Source organism: Anser anser (genome assembly GCF_964211835.1).
Source record: "Anser anser genome assembly, chromosome: 3".
In the NCBI taxonomy this organism is placed as follows: Eukaryota; Metazoa; Chordata; class Aves; order Anseriformes; family Anatidae; genus Anser; species Anser anser.
Window position 1 is genome coordinate 107,587,785 of NC_139722.1, and position 20,838 is coordinate 107,608,622.

Sequence of the window (20,838 nt, forward strand, 5' to 3'; positions counted from 1 at the left end):
TAGAATATCGCAAGTTGGAAGGGACACGCAAGAATCTTCAAGTCCAACTCCTGATTTGGCACATGAGTACATAAAGATTAAAGCATATATCTGAGATCATAGTCCAAATGCTTCTTGAACTCTGGCAGGCTCAGTGCCATGACCACTGCCCAGGGGAGACTGTTTCAGTGCCTGACCACCCTCTCAAAGAACCTTTCCCTGATATCCAATCTGAACATCTTCTGATGTAGATTCACGCCATTCCTTTGGCTGGTCACCAGAGAGCAGAGATCGGCACCTGCCCCTCCCCTCCCAAGGAATCTGTAGGCCACCATGAGGCCTCCTCTCAGACTGCCCTTCTCCAGGCTAAACAAAGTCACTTCTGATATTGTAGCACCCAAAACCGCACACAGTACTTGAGGCGAGACCACACCAGTGCAGAGTTGAGCAGGACAATCACTTCCCCGGACTGGTTGGCTATGCTGTCTCTGATGCACTCGAGAATACAGTTGGCTCTTTTGGCTGTCAGGGCACACTACTGACCCATGTTCATCTTGCCATCCACCAAAACCCCCAGATGCCTTTCTGAAGGGCTGTTCTCTAGCCTCTGGCCAGGGTAGAATCCGGCACTTGCTCTTGTTAAATTTCATACAGCTGGTGATCACCCACACCTCTAGTTTGCCAAGATCTCACTGCAAGGCCACTCCACCCTCAAGGGAGTCAACAGCTCCTCCTAACTGAGTATTATCTGAAAACTTACTTAGCATGCATTTGAGTCCTGCATCCAGATAATTTATAATAACATTAAAGAGAACTGACCCTAAAATAAACTAAGTCACTACTATGTTACAAACACATGACCACTGATCACTTATGTCAAATCCAAGGGTATGTTCTTTTGTACTGAGACATTCCATCAAGTTATGTTTTCTCTTGGGCAAGGTACAGATTGCTCTGTGGTGCACTATATTGTGCTTTTCCCACACACATACTTCTCGGAAAAAAAAAAGAAATAAAGCCATCAGATCTGTTCTTCTGCCTCCATACAGCTAGTACAAGATGTTCAGCAGGACACAAGATAAGGTAAAAGGAGGACAAGAACCAGAGGCAGATGAAGCTATAGGGCTCCCAGATGATAGCACCACAGTATTAATTTATGTTTTGTAAACAATGCTGAAGAAAGACAAAACAGAGGCCTATGATAACTAGAATTTATAAGTGCCTTAGAAAATAATTGCTATTAGCTTGCGCTGAACCCAAATATAAGCATACTAAAATAATGTAACCAACAGCAACGTACAAGTATTATGCAACATTGATGGCACAGCCAAACCCAATATACAATACAATTAACAGTATGTGAACAACCTGACCATCAAAGGGGTAAATCCAAGCAATTGCAGACAGAAAAACAGAAGAGTAAAGTTTGTTGATAAAGAATGAATTTAGTGATGTTTAGTTTTGAAGTTGAAAACTGGCCTAATTTGTCAATCTTCTAAATATTCCTATCAAAATAGTCTCTAATTCTGACATATATAGATAGATACACAAAAATATATATTCACCTACAACATTTTGCTTGTTTGTTACTGAAATCTGTACTACATGATGAAGGGATGCCAGTATTTTCAGAATCACACATTTCTTTCTGGCTCCAGTCATATTGTTTATTTTTAATGTCACACTCTATGTTTCACATGATGAGCTTTGAAGTTCAGTAAGGTTTTCTAAAATCAGATTACCATCACTGTAGGGGAAGAGGAACCATTATAGCCAGGGTTACAAAATGCTTTCTAAAGCTGTCCTTCTGAGAATATTGTTAATCTTGAACATGCAAATAAAGAACAGCAGGAAATAAAAGAAAAATTGGATCCCCATCAGGAGTGAATGAATGGCACAATTCTTTAACCACATTTTTCATACTCGTTAATTGAGCAATGGCTATGAAATAGTCAGCTGCTAACATGTCCTTATATACTTTGTTACTAACATTATCACCAAGCATTTGTGTATGTTATTCACTGACAAACTAAGTACTCTGAAACCTATTGGGATATGGGGACACAACAGCAGCATTCAAAACCTATTCTCAGTGAGATAAAGAAAAACACAGAAGGGTTGGAAACACATTAAAAGAACCAACAAGATACTGAACATCTTGCACCTGAGGCTATAAATTTGAGCGCTCTTCCCAGCATAGTGCCCGTGATGCCCTCCCACCTCCTGCTTGTCCTCCTTTTTCCCATTTGTGGGGGAGGAGGAGAGGAGTGGGAGTCTCCAGCTACACTAGAATGACTGGCTGAGCTGCCCAGAAGATCCCTCTATGACCTACTTCTGTCAGAAGGAGCTATGTTGACTGTTTGAATTGCTTGTTTTGACTGTAATGAGACTGGAAGCTCTCCTGCGCCTAACTGAATGGATACATCCAGAGCTCAACAAACCCTAGCACAGTGACGGCAATAAACAATAACCTGTTCACAGCATGGATGTGGCCAGAGAAAATGCTGATGTTGGCTATATAGATAGCATACTTGAATATCCATGCAAAAGCCATTCACAGCATATCTGACACAAACTGCTGACTTCAGTCTCATTCTGGAGGGGACACCAAACACTGCCTCTTTGTGAACAATTTTGCTTCAGTAGAGAAATGAATGAGAAAGGGAATGACTCTCCCACTCCCACAGGTGATGGCTGGAAAGCAGGGTTGCAGAACAGAGCATTGTGAACTGTCCCTGCCTGCACTGTCCTGCTGTAGATAAGCCAAAGACTCCCAGCTGCAGACTTGAAAATCAAAGATTAAGATACATGCTAAACAAGCAAACAGGCTAGCTCTGCCATTACCTCTGGGATAGCTGCTACCTTACACCGTCCCTGAGGCATCAGTAAGGGAGGATTTGCTGAGGTGAAGAAAAATAAGAGTCTATATCAAGTGACATAGGTATATACATTGTGGTTTGCTGGGTAATTTTTTTTTTTTTTTTTTTTTTTTTTGCTGTCTACTGAAAATCCTGCCAGGAAAAAAAAATGTCGAAGAGGTACTTCCCTCTTGAAGATCCAGACTTAGTATTTGGCTCTGTTTACTGTTGGAGCCTTCTTCCGCACAGATGACCTTTCTGTGCTGGACGGGTCAACAGCTGTGTTTCACATGAGCTCTCCCAGTCTCATCCCTTCACAGTAAAAAACAAAAACTCCCTTGCCCTTTGCCTGTTTCAGACATGCCTTCAGACACTAGAAAGCTAAGAAATAGGAAATGAAAGTACACTTATAACAGTTTTAATTACCATATAGATGTATTCTATCAACCAAAAACTGCTTCCATGCTCAACACAGGGGAAGGACTGAGACAAACAGGAGTTATTTAACATGCGTATAATCAATAATACATGATCTTTGGGTATGGGCATGTGCTGTATGTCAGCAGAGATGGTTAAAAAGTCAAGTCTGCCGTAAACAGATGTTCCTTTCTGTTTTTTAAATTAAAAAAAAATGCTAGCTTGTGACACTAATTTCAGAAAAGATAAGGATCTCAACGTGTCACAGAAGCTATAGTAGGATGGAGTGCCCATACTTCTTGCCAACACAAAGTCAAATACCACACATTCCTTTCAAAGGCAACTTCAAGTATTACCATCTTGTTAATTTACTGTCACACTGGCTTCCACAGTTATCTATGCATTGCTGAGATGATGGTCAAGCCTCCAGCAGCCAATTTATCTCCATCTGGTGTATAGGAAGACAGATTTGTTGTACTGCAGGAAAGGGGAACTCTGACTCTGAACTTGTGGTGTGCTGCTTTATTTCAAATATAAAAGTTAATAGTGCAAGAAGCAGAATAAGAAAGGACCAAGCGACAACATATGAAAACCTCAGTGAAGAGATTTAAAGGATTTAGTGTTTTTTAATGAACAGAAGTGCTTTGAAAACAGATCATCATCTTCATAGAAAGTAACATCAGAAATAATTATCACACCCCGGGTGATCACAGATGAGCTAGGAAAGAGAAATTACACAGGTCGATTCTTTTTCTCCCCCTTCCTTCATACACTGCACCAACAAGTACACAAACAAGGAAAAAAAAGCCTAGTACAATGGCTACAAAGAGTGCTTGGAGAGCTGCCTGAGTATCCATGGACTGGCACATTTCTGTGCCAGGCCACGTGATTGCAATTTGAGCTCTATAGTGCATGTTCTGTAGATCAGAGGATGCATTCATTACTGGGCACATGCTGCTGCTGCAAAGTAGTGACAAAGCCTACCTCATTAGGTGTTTATCACTGCTGGTCTGGCTCCAGAAACCTGGACCAGAAAGACAAAGATAAATCTCCTCCACTATACTGCTCTTTCTATCACCAGTGAAGGGAAAGATTTACCCTGATACAAACACACAGTAAGAAATGACGTAGATTGAATTTTAGCTAAAATTTATTTGCAAATTTCTTACTGCCATGTTACGAGAAAGTAACAGCATAAAAGTCCTCATTTATATTAGATGAAATGTTTTCATCTGTTCATTATACAAAGAAGGTATAACTGCATGCTGGTTTAAAACAACAACTACAAGAAAAAAATAGGCTAGAACAAAATCTCTGAACACTACCCTCTGATTTCTGGAGTACTTGAATTTTTTTTACTTAAGCCATTCCATATTGTTTTCCTCCCATTTTATGTTTACAGAATCTATATTCTAGATCTAGTTGAAACAAGTCTGATGTAGCCAATTTATTTACTAAGATTTCTGTTTGTTATATTTTAATGGTACTGACCTTTAACTGTCGTCTGCACAAAGGCACGGATCTTCATGCTTGCCAAGATCTAATTTATCTCTAAAATTTAATATGCAGAATTAAACTGAGTAAAACTTAGCTGAGTAAGTATGTAAGTCTAACATACTGTCATCTAAGCTATTTTAACATTATCCTTAAGTGGTTAAGTGTGCAAATCTGTGATCGCAATAATTATATTTTAAGGTAAATCAGATTTAAGTAAAAGCAGGTGGGAAAAAATTGGCTCAGCATCTTAATGTCTAAAAGCATACATTTTATATTTTATTTTATTGGTAAACCATAACATTTAAGAAACCTAATCATCATGCAAGAGCTGACAAAAAAAATAGTACGGCACTCTTTGCTGCTGACACATGAAATGCATTTTCTTGCCCACTCACACTCCCCCCCCCCCCCTTTTTTTTTTTGTTTCCCCACCAGTGTTAGGGTTATTTAGACTCAAGTTTGCTCAAGAACCTGCTAATTTCTACCTACTAGGATTAGTTTCATGAACCATACAACTAATGGAAGCAGAATTTTTACTAATTTGTGTCTCGGTGGCTATCCCTTGTGTAGATTTCATTTTGTATAATAAGCACAGAATTCTGATGAGAACCTTCTTTCAGTTGAGTGGTAGGTTCTCCTCTTTCTGTCTGCCTTTTTTTTTTTTTTTATATAAAACTCTTAGAAATACAGTATTTTGCGTATCTGTGAATTTTGGTTGAAATTAGCCAATAGATTAAAGACATATTGGAGAACAGAAAGAACAATTAAGTACGTGTATAACTCCATATATATACACATATTTACAAAACATGGTCACAGAAGTCTTCTGCCCTTGGGAAACCAAGCTAAATCATGATTCTCATTGGACAAGCGAGATGCCAGACTACGGTCTTCTGCAATTTGCTAGTTATTTAAATGGTAGTTTGAAACATGCATTACAAGCAGCACCTTTTGCAAGTGGGGCTCCATTCTCAGGAAAACAAGGCCCTGTTTTATTCATGAGTCTCCTTCACTAATGATAGGATATCTTCAAAGCAAACAGTCAGTACCTGACCATAACACAAAAATGCTTCTTTTTCCAGCAAGATTTTCACTTCACCTTCCAATGCTGTCAGCTTTCAAACAGGCAACTACAGCTCATTGAAAGTCCTCTCAGAACACAGATAGGTCACACAGCTCATTTCTGGATGCATGCCTTTTCTCTGTACTCAATTAACCTCTTCCTCTCATACCATCAGGGACCGAAGACTTGAACTGATTCTTTCACAGTCCCATGGGAGTCTCAGCTTTCTCTTTCTCTCCTCCTCTCCCCTGAATGTCAAAGGTTATAGTAAAGAGGAACTTTCTTCCTTAATGACCTCCAGTCTTATCAATAGATTGAGTTGTAATAAAACAATGAGGATTCTATCCAGGTAACCAATTGTCCTTCATCTTTGAGCTCCATTTCCTAATTTTGAGCAAATGAGTGACAAGAACGAAAGAAAATACAATTTGCCAGAATTACCTGCCATCTTTCTACTCCAAAAGATTCAAAGCCAATCTGTACAAATAACGCTCACGCACAGAAGTGAATGCATTTCAACTTAGTGTTAGGATGTGAGGTTGAGGAAAGAAAATTAATGGATGAGGAAAAAGCACGGAAAGGGGGGAAAAAGTAGTACAGAGTTGCTAGGTTTTCATTGTTTTCTAAGGAAGATAAATACAGGCTTAAAAATCACACCAAAAAAAAAATGTTTTTCCCTAGTCATATATCTATAGCAACATACTTAGTGACAGTTGCTTGGTTCAAAGGATATTCCATTTTACAGATAAACTATCTTTTATGAAGAAAAAAAGGAATTTAAAGACTGAAGTCATGAACACAATAGTCACTGGTGGTTATCCATGAATTAAAATTGACTACACAAAAGGAAACATGTAAAATCATTTTTCTTCCCTGAAACCCTATATTCTGAGCTCCATGCCTTCCACACTAGACTCAATGAAGTTACTGGCCTGTGGACAGAGAAGGAAAGCCTTTTCTACCCCCCACCCCCCCCTTTTTCTTCTTTTCATACTTCTCTGCCTTGCTCAAGATAATATTATAATGCTGTTAGTGATTATACAGGGTAATATGAAACCCTGATTTTAGGAAGGAAATGAAGGAGATGTAGTTTTTCATCTGCTTTGTTAACGCAGAATTGGACTGAGAAATGCATGGTGAAACACATTGTAATTATAAAGGAGAATTGCTTTAGTGGCAATTATAGTCCAAAAGGAGATGTGCTCTCAACTTTCTAAGTTGCTTTGTGAAATACTTTTGGCTATATTTACTCCTAATAATCAAATACACATGCATGCATGCAAAATCACATATGGTCTTTACTGATCATATGATAGATTTAATGTGATATGATATATATACACATACTCACAAACACATAACACAATTTTACATGAAAAGATCCAGTGGGAAGACCTCCCTTCCCTGGGTCTATTCTGTTGTTTGCACAAAAACAATAGGAAGGAATTTCACATCACTTGAAATTAAAAAAAAAAAAAATAATAATAAAGTATGAATTATCAAGCAGAATTAAATATTTTTAAAAATCAAGCAAGGATGGGAAATGTAAGTCACCCATTTCTAATGTTAAACTACTGCTGACATTAAATTAGTTCCGGTTTTGCAATTTCCTCCTAAATCAGTAGTGGTTCATTAATATCATACCTTAAAATGTACCTAAAAATGAACCGGAGTACAATGATGTACTGCTTACATCATTGAATATAGCTTCATGTATCTCTTTGCAAGTATAAGGAATTTTATAACATACATATACGTATATTATAACAAAAGAGCTTCTAAAATTGCGTACATGTGAGAGCTTACCAGAAGGCAGCTGATTCCATGAAGGGCATCCAGGTTTTGGAGGCTGGGAAAGCTGACAAAATCAAGAATATTTATACTGAAAATTATTCTTTCCTTTGTGACCTAACTGTATCCTAATCTAATTGCTTAATAGTTGGTACAATGTTGAATACAAAGAGATGAAATTAACATGTTGCTTCATACTGACAGAAAGGTTTCTTAAAACTCCACTGAGACACTCCCTGAGTCATGGACATTATTCTTTCCACAGTGTGTTCCCAATTTTAATTGTTTTAGCAGCTGTATTTTGCTCAAAGGGCAAGATCCAAACTGATACTGGCACATTTCAGATACAAAATTGGCAGAAGCTGGGTGCCTAAATCCTAAATTTGCATCGCGCATGCACAAAGCCACTAGCCAGCCTGTTTAGGCATATGAAAGGCTGCAGGTTTTTACATTTCTTTGCAAATCTCTGGGCATTCAAAAATCTGTTCTTGAATATATGCAGTCACCATCATCCTTGCTAAACGGACCATCTCTCTAGGCACTTCTCTTTTTTTTCCCCCCCATGGTTCCTTACTCCCAGACATTAAGTCCTTACTCCCAGACATGAAGTCAAGCTCAAGCTTGCTTTCTCTCCTTGAAAATTCCTCCTTGGATTCTTTTAAATTTTATGTCCAGTTTCAAGAGGAATGAATAAGAATGAGCTCCTGGGATGTGTAAGGGGATGGTGTAGATAATTTTCTAACAGCAGGTAATATAGAGTTGCTCTTCTTGGACTGAGAATTTAACCCCAGCCTCCCTGTTTCGGTCCCCTGCTGCCTTTACTGTCACAGAACCATCACTGACTCCATGTTGAAATGAAAGGACAAGCCTGTAATCTCTGTGGGATGCCTTTGGTGGCTATGATATTCCAGTTTTGAAATGCACCTAACTGAAGGCAGCAAATGCATGCCTTAGTTTCAGAAAAAAAAAATAATAATAAAACAGAATTTCAGAAATTAAACTGGTATTTTTATTGGTTAATTTTGAAGCCCCCATCTCAGCATGTTTAAGGTCATAAATTTCATTCTCTGAGCTAACGCTGAAACATATCAAAGACTATAAGACATGGCCCAAATTCCCTCCACATCTCTCAAAATAAGGACTCTCTGCCTATTTTTCATTGACTACTGGGACAGGTGTGTTAGTTAAGATCTACCTGTACGTGCTGTTAGATTAATTTCTGTCTCATGAATCTTATTTCTGTCATAAAAAATTTGCATATCTAGTTAGCTGAAGCTAAAATTCTCATCCTTCCCAAAATGTCTCATTGCCTTTGGGTGTATATTCTTCTACTGTTTTTCCCCAGATAAAAAATTCATCTGTGTAAACCTAAAGCCCTCTATACCTTCAAAAATGTGTTACACCTCAGGTGTTGAACATGATCCAGACAGCAGCAGGAGGAAACTGTCTCCCCAAAGGAGGTGCTGAACACACACAAAGACTAGTTCAGTTTGCTAAAAAGAGCTGCCAGAACCCTGCTGTTACGCTCATTATAAAATATAGCTATGCATATATATAAATATATATACAGATATATTTGGCATCAATCACAGTTCCAGAAATGTCTTCTTTTATATGTGGTGGAGAGCATTCTTTCTTTTTTTTTTCCCTCTTTCCTTTTAATGTATTTAATTCCTCATTTTTCTCCTGAAACAAAAAAAAAAATATATATATTCATCCTGTTGTTTCTTCTCTTTGCTCAGCAGTTTCCAAAGCAACAGGTCTACGCAATTCTTTTTCTGCTGTTTGGACTGGGGGATCTGTCCTAGGGCATCAGCCATGTGGCTAAGCTGAGTTTTTTTTTTAACTCAATTCAATATTCTGCTGAGAGCTTTTATGTTCCCTGAATGAAGTATTAAAATTTCCTTAGCTCTTTCTAACCCACCAAAAAACCTTGTTCTCTTGCTAAAGGTCTGATAGGATTTAACCCAGTGATGGATATCATTGTCTGTTTTTGCTGGTCCTAGCACAAGTTGTGTCATTTTGCATTTCCCACACATTTAATGTATGCATTCGGTGCATAGAAATTCAGCTCTATAAATCATCTGCTTTAGTATTTTAACCCTCCAGTGCCTCTGGCTTTTCCTTTATTGCTAGAACATAATTTGTGGCAATATGTTAGACTGTGTATGAGCATCCAATTTAAACAGCCATCCTGTTTGCTTTTAGATCAATAGCCTGTTCATATTCTGTTCTCTTCCTGCCCATAGCTGCTAGGAAAAAAAAATAATAATAATCACACAATGAATGTCACCTTTTTGTCTTTTTTGTGCATACTGCACAGGTGATGACAGACTCTATGCCCAGCTGTGTAGCAGGCTATATTTCTTGCACATTTTCCCATATGCTTACGGCACTGGGAAATCACTTCAGCTGGTGTCAATTGCCACTACAGATTCTGTTTTGTTGGAATTTGACTTCCTATTTCAGTTACACTGCTGCCACAGGACTCTCCCTCTCATATGCCTGTAACTGCTACCCACACTTAATGCAGCATGCTGCTTCACGCTCCACAGTCCGAAAACCATGCCACTGGAAGCTGCCATACAAAAATATCAGTATCATATTCACGAAAATACTGATCACATTCATGAGAATAGTGGGACTGCTGGCTCTAAGAAGATTAAAATAACCCAGCCTCGTAGATGTGCTATTGGCTTCAAAATTATGAGATAAGAAAAACAAAATGACATTTTATTTTGGGGGTTTATGGCTTTTGTTTAACTTATAGCCCTCACATCTTCCAAGGTTTTTTCTACAAGACTAGATCTTCCAAAACGACAGCAGAGAGGTTCAGATAACTGCCTTATTCAGAGGATGGATCAAACACAAAATATTATGAAACCCCTTAGAAAATTACAAATACTAAGGTCACTGAAATTTATGTGGAAATTGGAGGCAGCTTGCCTTTCTTTACTAGATAAATACAGAAAGTGGAGATATCACTTCTGCCACTCCACAAAGGAAGATAATCAAGAGCAATCTGGCTGTAGACCATCTTTTCCACAAGCAGGACTTGTTTCCTTTTTTGCAAATATTTCCAACATACCTTTCATCGGAAGAAGACACCAGTTCCTTTTTGCTTGTCTTGCTTTTCTTTCTATCCAGTTCAACAATCAGCAATTAATATTTCCTCCAGATGGAATACATTGTCATTTTGTTTCATGAAACACTACAGAGGAGCAATATAAGCCTTTCCAGGCCTTCCATATGTCTTACCCTCTGTGCTTTATTAGATTCCAACATCTATATTTTCTTTTTGAACCACATGAAATAAGATAAAAAGCATTTTCCTTTAGTGTTTTCACACCTTTATAATATATCTATATATTTGCTAAAAAACGAAAGACCAGCTGATAAATATTTCTGTATTGTTGTTATCAGTGTGTTTTGTTATCTGTCACTTCCATCCTTAGGAGCTGATTGTTTGCAGCAGGAATGCAGGTCTGAGCATTGTCTTAACTGCTTATGGTAACAAATCCTTCTAGTAGTAGGCCTTTGTTTCCATAGCAACTGTCTAATAATTTGCCAGATAACATTTATGTGATAAACAAGCCTAGAAATCATTGTTGACTCACATTAGAAGAAATCCTATACATTTTGTGCTGCGCTCTCAGAGGCAGCAGTTGCACTGTGCGGCTCTGAGGTTTCGTATTTCACATTAGGAGGCACTCAATCTTCTTCAAGAAGTAATAGGATTAAGAAATTTCCCCAAGCATCATAGAATATTCAACACAACTCATTTTAATGTGATCAGGATAAAGGCAACATCCTCTGCATCTGTCACCACACTACGTGTTCACAATTAATTAAGAAATGCATCTGCAAGCACTGCCTCATTTAAAATGGTTCCTTGAACAAAAAAATAAAAATAAAATAAAATAAAATAAAATAAATAAAAAGCAGACAAGCACACATGCAATTCCTAGAACTTCGAAATTTTGTTTAAAAATTAAATATAGACATTGAAATGAAATAAATATCCTGAGCCATATCATAGTTCCTTACTGGCTTTTTGATTTACCTCTTGCCATTTCTTTATAAAGCCAGTATGTGCAATCATACTGGGAATCTGAAGTGAGCAGAAACAGCATATTTGCTACAGTGAGAAAGTGATGCTGGCAACACGGCACAGTACAGTCGCAGAGGAAGCTACATGGAAATACGAATTCCCCTCATTCATTGTCTTCAAAAATAACACTTCAGTGGATCAAGACTGTCCCAAGTAACAGTTGTACAAGACCGAAGAGCAGAGCTACCTGGCAGGCTGGGAAATACGTATGCCAACAAAGAACTGAAATGAATGCCCAAATTGCTTTGAAGACAATTAAGTTGACTATACTATCTGGCATAGAAACACAGAAGTCAGGAGTTGGCAGAGCTGATAGATAGGGCTTTAAACTAGAGTCGAAGGGGGAAGGGGATAAAACCAGGCACGCTGGTGATGAGCTAAGGGATGGTGCGCTAGAGTCAGAGGGACTGTGTGCTAGTGAGGTTCTTCGGTCAGCTCCACAAGGTGCTGCATGTAGGGAGGCGCATTTGAAGTGCTTCTACACAAACACACCCGGTATGAGGAATAAAATGGATGAGCTAGAAGTCTTGGCCCAGTCCCACAGCCACAACATCATCAGCATAAGCGAAACCTGGTGGGATGAGTCCTGTGGCTGGTGTGTTGCAATAGATGGTTACAGGCTCTTCAGGAGGGACAGGCAGGGTAGACAAGATGGCAGGGTGGCAATGTACGTGAAGCATGGGCTGGCTGGACTGTGTGGAACTTCAAGTTGACGATGGCAAAGTTGAGAGCCTCTGGGTAAGGATTAAGGGATGAACAAATAAAGGGGATGTCATTGTGGGAGTCTATTACAGACCACCTGGCCAGGACGACAACGCCGATGAATTATTCTTTGCAGAACTAAGAGATGCCTCGAGATCAACTCCCCTTGTCCTTATGGGGGATTTCAACTTGCCAGACATCAACTGGGATCACCACATGGCTGACACAAGCAAGTCCAGATGATCTATCATCTATCTAGATGATAACTTCTTGGTGCAGGTGCTAAGGGAGCCAACTAGAAAAGGTGCCCTCCTAGATCTGTTGCTGGAGAACAGAGAGGGTCTTGTGGGAGACGTGGCAATTGGCGGCCGTCTCGGTCATAGTGACCATGAAGTGGTTGAGTTTAGAATTTATGGTGACAGAAGGAAATCTGCCACCAAAACTTCAGCCCTGGATATGGGGAAAGCAGACTTCAGGCTGCTCAGGGAACTAGTCAGCAAGGCCCCCTGGGAAACTGCTTTTGAAGGCATTGGCGTCCATCAGTGCTGGTCAGTCTTTAAGCACTGCCTCCTAAAAGCACAAGATCAGGCGATTCCAAAATATCGGAAGTCAGGCAGTCGGGGCAGAAGGCCGGCCTGGCTGACCAGGGATCTTCTACTGGAGCTTAGATGAAAAAAGAAAGTGTACGGCTGCTGGAAGGACGGTCAGGCGACGAGGAAGGAATACAGGGATGCTGTTCGTGTTTGTAGGGAGAAAATTCATGTGGCCAAAGCCCAACTAGGGTTGAAGCTGGCCATGTCTGTGGGAGACAATAAAAAAGGATTTTTTTAGATATGTGAACAGAAAAAGGAGAACCAAAGAAAACATAGGTCCGCTACTGGATGGGGAAGGTCTCCTCACAGACAATGACATAGGCAAAGCAGAGACATTTAATGCCTTCTTCGCCTCTGTCTTCAACGCTGATGATGGGCTTCGGGACCCAGGGTGCCCTGAGCTGGAGGACCATGACGGTGGGAATGACAAACTCCCAACCGACCCTGAAGGTGTGTGGGAATTGCTGCTCCACCTGGATCCATACAAGTCCACGGGTCCGGATGGGATTCATCCCAGGGTGCTTAAAGAGCTGGCTGACGTCATCGTGGGACCTCTCTCAATTACTTTTCAACGATCTTGGGAATCTGGAGAGGTCCCAGTGGACTGGAAGCTGGCAAACGTTGTGCCAATTTTCAAGAAGAGTAAGAAAGACCCTAGCAATTACAGGCCTGTCAGTCTCATGTCAGTACATGGTAAAATTATGGAGAGGATGATCCTTGAAGTTACTGAAGCGCACCTGGGGGACAATGCAGTCATTGGTCCCAGCCAACATCGGTTCATGAGGGGTAGGTCCTGCCTAACAAATTTGATTTCCTTTTATGATAAGATCACCCATCTAGTCGGTCAAGGGAAACCAGCTGATGTGATCTTTTTGGACTTCAGCAAAGCTTTTGACACAGTTTCCCATAGGATCCTACTGGACAAAGTGTCCAGCATACAACTTAACAAAAACATCATACGATGGGTGAGCAATTGGCTGACGGGCAGGGCTCAAAGGGTTGTGGTAAATGGGGCCACATCTGGCTGGCGGATGGTCACTAGTGGGGTCCCTCAAGGTTCCTTTTTAGGGCCAGTCCTCTTCAATGTCTTTATAAATGATTTGGATGTAGGACTAGAGGGTATTTTGAGCAAATTTGCCGACGACACCAAACTTGGAGGAGTTGTGGACTCAGATGAGAGTGGAAAGGCCTTGCAGAGAGATCTGGACAGATTGGAGAGCTGGGCAATCACCAACCACATGAAGTTTAACAAAAGCAAGTGCCGGGTCCTGCACCAGGGATGGGGCAACCCTGGCTGTACAGACAGACTGGGCAACGAGATGCTGGAGAGCAGCCCCGCAGAGAGGGATCTGGGGTTTATGGTTGACAGCAAGTTGAATATGAGCCAGCAGTGTGCCCTGGCAGCCAGGAGGGCCAACCATATCCTGGGATGCATCAAGCACGGCATTGCTAGTCGGTCGAGGGAAGTGATTGTCCCGCTCTACTCTGCGCTGGTCTGGCCTCACCTCGAGTACTGTGTGCAGTTCTGGGCACCACAGTACAAGAAGGACATTAAACTGTTGGAGAATGTCCAGAGGAGGGTGACGAAGATGGTGAAGGGCCTAGAGGGGAAGACATATGAGGAGCGGCTGAGGTCACTGGGCCTGTTCAGCCCGGAGAAGAGGAGGCTCAGGGGAGACCTCATCGCAGTCTACAACTTCCTCTCGAGGGGGAGTGGAGAGGCAGGGGACCTATTCTCCGTAATCACCAGTGATAGGACCCGTGGGAATGGTGTTAAGCTGAGGCAGGGGAAGTTTAGGCTGGTCATCAGGAAGAGGTTCTTCACCGAGAGGGCGGTCGCACACTCAAACAGGCTCCCCAGCGAAGTAGTCACTGCACCAAGCCTGTCTGAATTTAAGAAGCGATTGGACTGTGCACTTAGTCACATGGTCTAAACTTTTGGATAGACCTGTGCGGTACCAGGAGTTGGACTTGATGATCCTTATGGGTCCCTTGCAACTCGGGGTATTCTATGATTCTATGATATGCCCATCACAGTCAAGTTCATTCGACTAGCAATCTGCTCCCATTCTACTATGCCTTCTCTGGGAAACATTTATGTCATAAATCAAAAAAAAAAAAAAAACCCTGATAATCGCTGCTGACTCATGTTTTATTGTGTTAACACTCCTTTAGCATTTTTGCAAATCCTGTTTGCTAATTTTATTGTTTCACCTTTTCAACATGGAGTCCAAACCCTATTTGTTGTGACACTGTCAACCTCAACAAAACATAGTAGTCAGGGAGGTCATTTGATATGGCTTGCAACTCAGGAGAGTTCCCTTTTAGTTTCCTTCAACTTCTGATAGTGAAACTCATACCATAACACATTTATGAAACAAAACACAATCATTTAGCATTTGAAGTGAGAACCACTGAAATTCCTTGGCCCACATTACACAAGAGTTCAGATTAGTTTATTATCATTTTCCCTTTTGTTTTTTAAATCTCTGCATCTTTAATATATATCTATGTATACATTTCAACATGAAAATCTGGTTTATAATCCCTCAGTGCCTGCAATTAGAGTTGAATAAATTATGTATTCAGAATCTGTACCATCAAACATGTTTCTCGAGAGTTGAGCTGAGTTTTGCTCTGGCCAATTTATTCTTTGTGGTAGAAAAGCATACATAACCAACATAATTGCCCTTTGAATTTGAGTCAGAATCTCAACATATAAAGCCAACATAGACCAGACCTAGTGATCAAATACTAGTAGGTTTTACAAAGTTTTGATCAGAGCCCCTTTGGAATAGTATCTTTCAGAACAAACATGTCACAGCTATTCAAAGTTCTTATAATGCACATTGTTGCACAAAATCACAATAATATACTCTATTTCCTAACTGCGTAGTTGCATAGCTTAACATTAACAAAAATGAAAAGGAAAAATGCCTAAAGAAAATGTATGTATTTTGAGTTTTGTCCATTATATAAATAATAGCCTTGAATATTCAAGTAACTGGTTTGAATGATAGAGATGACAGAAGTTTTTTGGCTTTATCTTAAAATCTGTGTTAAAATCAGCATGAAATTTAATTTCCAACTCATGAATCTCAGCGCATCTTTTATGTGGAGTACACTGATCTTTTTACAAGTGCTATGTAGACCTCAGATAACCTGCTTCTATTGTTTGATGTATCAAATATCTTTATCATTGTTTCATTTTGTAGTGGAAATGATAGACGATTACAAAAGGAGACAGAAGAATACAGGCATTCAAGTACTGTGCATTAAAAGTTTTTATATCACTTTAACACAACAATTGATCAATGATCAAATGATTGAATTATTGCTATCTCTCCCTATAAAGGAGAAGAGTTCATTCCTCTCATACTCCTCTGAAACCAATAGACTGGATTCAGCCTTTTCCTTTTGATCAGTAAACCTTTGAGCAGATGCCTAATTTTAAGGATAAAATTCAAGCAAAATCAACAATCTTCCCCTATTGTAGCTTTAAAAACAATATATATACTTGCATACATGTCCACAATTCAAAAGGTTTGATTTACAATCCCACAGGTAAAAGATATTGTTCCATTTCATGAAACGTGTCCCACTCAAGTGTGCACAGAGCTGTCTCTCTATGAGCTCACTCCACACAACTTCAGTGTTACAGAATACATATTTATAGGATTTAAGGCTAATCAGTCTCCATCAAATGCCACGCAATTTCTCTGCAAGGGTGGGATTTATTGCTTTGCATTGCAATATGTTTGGTTAGCTCATCCAGTTGCAATTGGACTAGCTTTCAGTTCTACAAGAGTATTTAACATTCACAAAAAAAAAAAGCAAATTTGAGCCAAGAACTTAGCCAAGCACAAAAACAAAACAACAAAAAAACTTTTCTTTTGTCACTTTGATATATCAAAAGCTTTCTAACATAGGCATGCTGAAAATTTTGTAAACATTTTTCAACTTTGAACTAGTTTTGTAACTGACATTTGCTGTACATGGATATTTTATGGTAAGTTTATTATGCCATGTCTGTCTGCCAAAGCGTGCACTTGACAGACAAATCATTTTACAGTACAATAAGTAAGGTAGAGCACTTCATATCCAAGTGTTTTGCCTTGGATTGTCAACCAGTGTCAGCTAACAGCTGTGTTTTGAAAGAAATCCCTCTGAGCTATTTCTTGTACCTAATCTCCAGCAAGCCGCAGGTTCCCCACAACAAGGTGAAGTTTCACCTGCTGTCATCCATCCCCACCTCCTGTCACTAATCGGTAAGCCATCATCTCACTCAATTTCTGTTCACTTCTTTCTAATTGGGTTATATGTTGTTCATACTGGCATGAATTGAACATATGTGCTACTACCATCCTGAATCACTTGTCTTTGAGATCCTTTATTGAGAAGTTAATTCATGCATTACAGTATGTAATGTGGAGGCAGAGATGCAACTAAACTGTATCACTTGCACAGTACAACAGTAGGAAATATGGAAGAACATAGAAGGAATATGGTTTATTACTGGGTTAGTTTACAATAAGCAGGAGAGAAGCTCAAAACGGAAAAAAAATTGCTTTTAGGATTTAATGCTTTGACCTAATTTGGATAAATTCAGATATCTGATAATCTAAGACATCGAAACTTCTCTCCAGTGCACTATTACTTTGAACAGAACATATTTTTTCTTCTGAACTGTAATCACAAGATGCAGAATGAAAGGAAAAAAAATGTGATTTATCAAAAGCTAGTAAAAATGTGGTAGTTCTAGACAGATAAATTTGGGATTATGCCCAGACACAATGCTAAAATCAGATTAATTTTAATTATTATTAAAATCAGATTTCAAATATACCCCTCTATTGCAGTTTAGAAATCTCTACTAGTAGTGAGGTTTAACTGGACGAGACTAGAAAAGAAGGAAACAAGTGGAGGGAGCCCAGTTTCAATTAACATCAGAACACAGATTTACCTTACAGATCTAACATCCACAGTGAAATTTTCAGATGTGCTTAAGTGCCTTCATAGCCTCCAATTTCCAAGCCTATCAAGTACCAACTGTTCAAGTCATCTAGTCAATCTATATGGAAGGATGTTTGTCTGTGCTCATAGTCTAAAACAATATAATCATGCCTACCACTTTTTTGACATTTCAACTAGTATCAACCACTGCAAAACTCATTCTCAACAACATGGCTTATCTCTGCACATCAAATCCATCCTCTGCTCCATACATTTCCTGAAACACTAAGTCAAGTTCAGAGTTAACGACCACGACTATTAAGTCTAGCCTTTATAAAATGAATGAAATTTTATTTCTCCTCAGGTGGAAAACTAAACCTTTTTGAGACTTGCACATTTCTCCTAGAGAATAAGAAACAGACCATCAACCTCCTCCTAATACTGATTCCTTAATGAGCAAGCAGAAAATATCTTCTGGACAAAATAATTCTGAAAACGTCAATGTTGCTTTTTAGAGTTGTTCAGCTTTCTCAGGACTCTCAAATTCTCTCTTTCAGCAGACAGTCACACTTGCAGCACTCAAATAATTCATATATGCATGAAAAGAGTATAAAAAGAAGTTCAGGCAATTTCTGAAACAAATTACCAAATTATACTGAATATAACTGAAATAGCTGCATTTATTTAGCCACGTATAACAAGGGGATCTTAAAAGATGTCTGTATATTCTACTTAAATAAAATACAATTACTGGAAGGTGTGTGCCCTGAGCTCTGTAGCTGCAGTTCCTTGAGGGGATTTTTTTCTGAGTGTCACTGGCTGGCATATTTTCTTATTAGTGCATAATAAAATAAATAATGAAATAAATAACTAATAGTAATTATTTTTATTATTATTATTATAAAGAACACAAATCAGAGCTGAACGTCACATTCATACATTGTTTCACCAGGAGTTGGGGATCTGCATGCCCCTTGAGCATTTAAAAATGTCATCCCCTAACACAGAGAGAGAAACTTTGGAAATCTTCACCATTTCTGATTAAAATTCATCCTCACAGCAGTCCTGCTCATTGAATCTGATTAGTTATTTTGTGTGATGCCTGGATTTTTATGAAAGTTAATAAACCGAGAAACAGCAAAGGTTAATGTGATAGTGCTTTTAGGATATTTGGTAGTATCATTCTATAGTTAAAATATTATGATAAAAACAATCCAATAAATATACTTATTTAGTTTTAGTTTTGACGCTTCAATCTATCTTCCATTGAGGAGTCGGTATGTTGGCTGTGCTGAAGAGAGATAAGAGGAAGATGCTAAGTTACCACTGATGTTTGTTTCCTCCTAAATAGTCACTTGTGACCACTGTTGATATCTTGTTATAGCATTTACTTTCTGCCACCCAGATAAAGAGGGAAAAGAAGCCACTTTATGGTGAGGCATAGTCTGATGGTAACAAGTCTGAAGAGCTCTGATGATAAATGAATGCCAGCAGATGCAAGAGCCGTATAGGCAAGGGCAAGACAGATGAAGTCCACCAAGCTGTAAATACCATTCAAAATTTTTCTAGACTAACTGAAAGTCTTCTGAGCTACATTTCCATCTTAGGGTACTCCTATTTAGCATAGTTTTTAAGGGATGCTGTATTGATAGCAGACAAAAGCTCATTCAGAATGACTTTTCCTGGATTTATTTTTTTTTTCTTTTCCTAGCCCCAGAAAGTTTTAAGAGGGGAGATTTAGATTAGATATGTTAAAATGAAGTTCTTTACTCAGAGGGTGGTCAGGCACTGGAAGAGTTTTCCCATAGAAGCTGTGGATATCCCATCTCTGGAGGTTGGATGCATCCTGGACAAGCTGACCTAGTTGGAATTGTCCCTGCCCATGGCAGGGGGGTTGGAACTAGATGGTCTTTAAGGTCCCTTCCAACCCAAACCATTCTATGATTATACAATTCTATGAGTGTTCTGACATACCATAACTTAGTCACATTATTTTGCATTTTCAAAGTCTAAAACAATATTTGGAGGCCTCTGAAATGCATTAGTTATAATTCCAGTCTTTACCTGGTCTAGAGTGTTGAGGAAGACGAGCTTTCAGGCGCACAGGAGTGACAAATCATTCCAATAACCTTTTAGATCATTATCAAAAGGCACGGAGAACAGAATGATATCTATGAAGGAGCCACCTCCCCTCCTGAGGGAAGGAAACAAAGGTAGCTGAATAATGAAAACAAACATTCATAAAGAAAATTGGGATTTAACAATTTAAATATGATGTTTCTCTTATTAATGTGATGATAATATTCATTGTTCATGAACATTAAGGTGATTACTCAAAACTGTATATATTTTTTTAATGTTATTTCCTCTCAGCACTTTTGTTTTCTGAACATTCTTATCACTGGCTCACAAAACACAGGCAAGGCTAGTTAATAACTCATAACATCACAAAAAAATCTTTGAGAGACTGGGATGGGATTTTTCACGACTCAGTATTAACTTGCTGCTCCTAACACCGAAGACAGAAACCATTTCTTCAATAAAATTAAGTTAGAGATATAAAAAAAATCTCATTTTTAAGAAATCACTTTTTTTTTTTTTCTGATTTTAGGACAATATACTATCAGAAACACCGCAGCATTGAAGGCATATCTTAACGTTTCGTTTCAGCTGATTATGGCTTTGGTCTGTTAAACTTGTGTGTAGGATAAATATTATAATAATTTTATTTTCACATTTAATTTATGCTTGAAATTTCTCAGCAATTTTAAGATATATTCAAATGATTATCAACAACATTTCAGATTCTGATTGGATTTTCCAATTTCCAATGTTAATAAAACTTGTAATAAATGTTATTAAAAACCACCCGTA

At 38.9% G+C, this 20,838-nt stretch overlaps 1 protein-coding gene across 2 annotated transcripts in view; it reads right to left on the minus strand.

The window, feature by feature from the left end:
- Positions 1-20,838, minus strand: part of LOC310896039 (uncharacterized protein) — a 680,208-nt gene that overhangs the window by 265,852 nt on the left and 393,518 nt on the right. For both annotated transcript variants that reach the window (XR_014581128.1, XM_083827872.1), the window contains one exon: positions 7,621-7,672. Coding sequence is in view for 1 of the 2 variants with exons in the window: in XM_083827872.1 (XP_083683998.1) it covers positions 7,621-7,672 (52 nt within the window). In the remaining variant the exon portion in view is untranslated. The remainder of the gene's footprint in view (positions 1-7,620; positions 7,673-20,838) is intronic.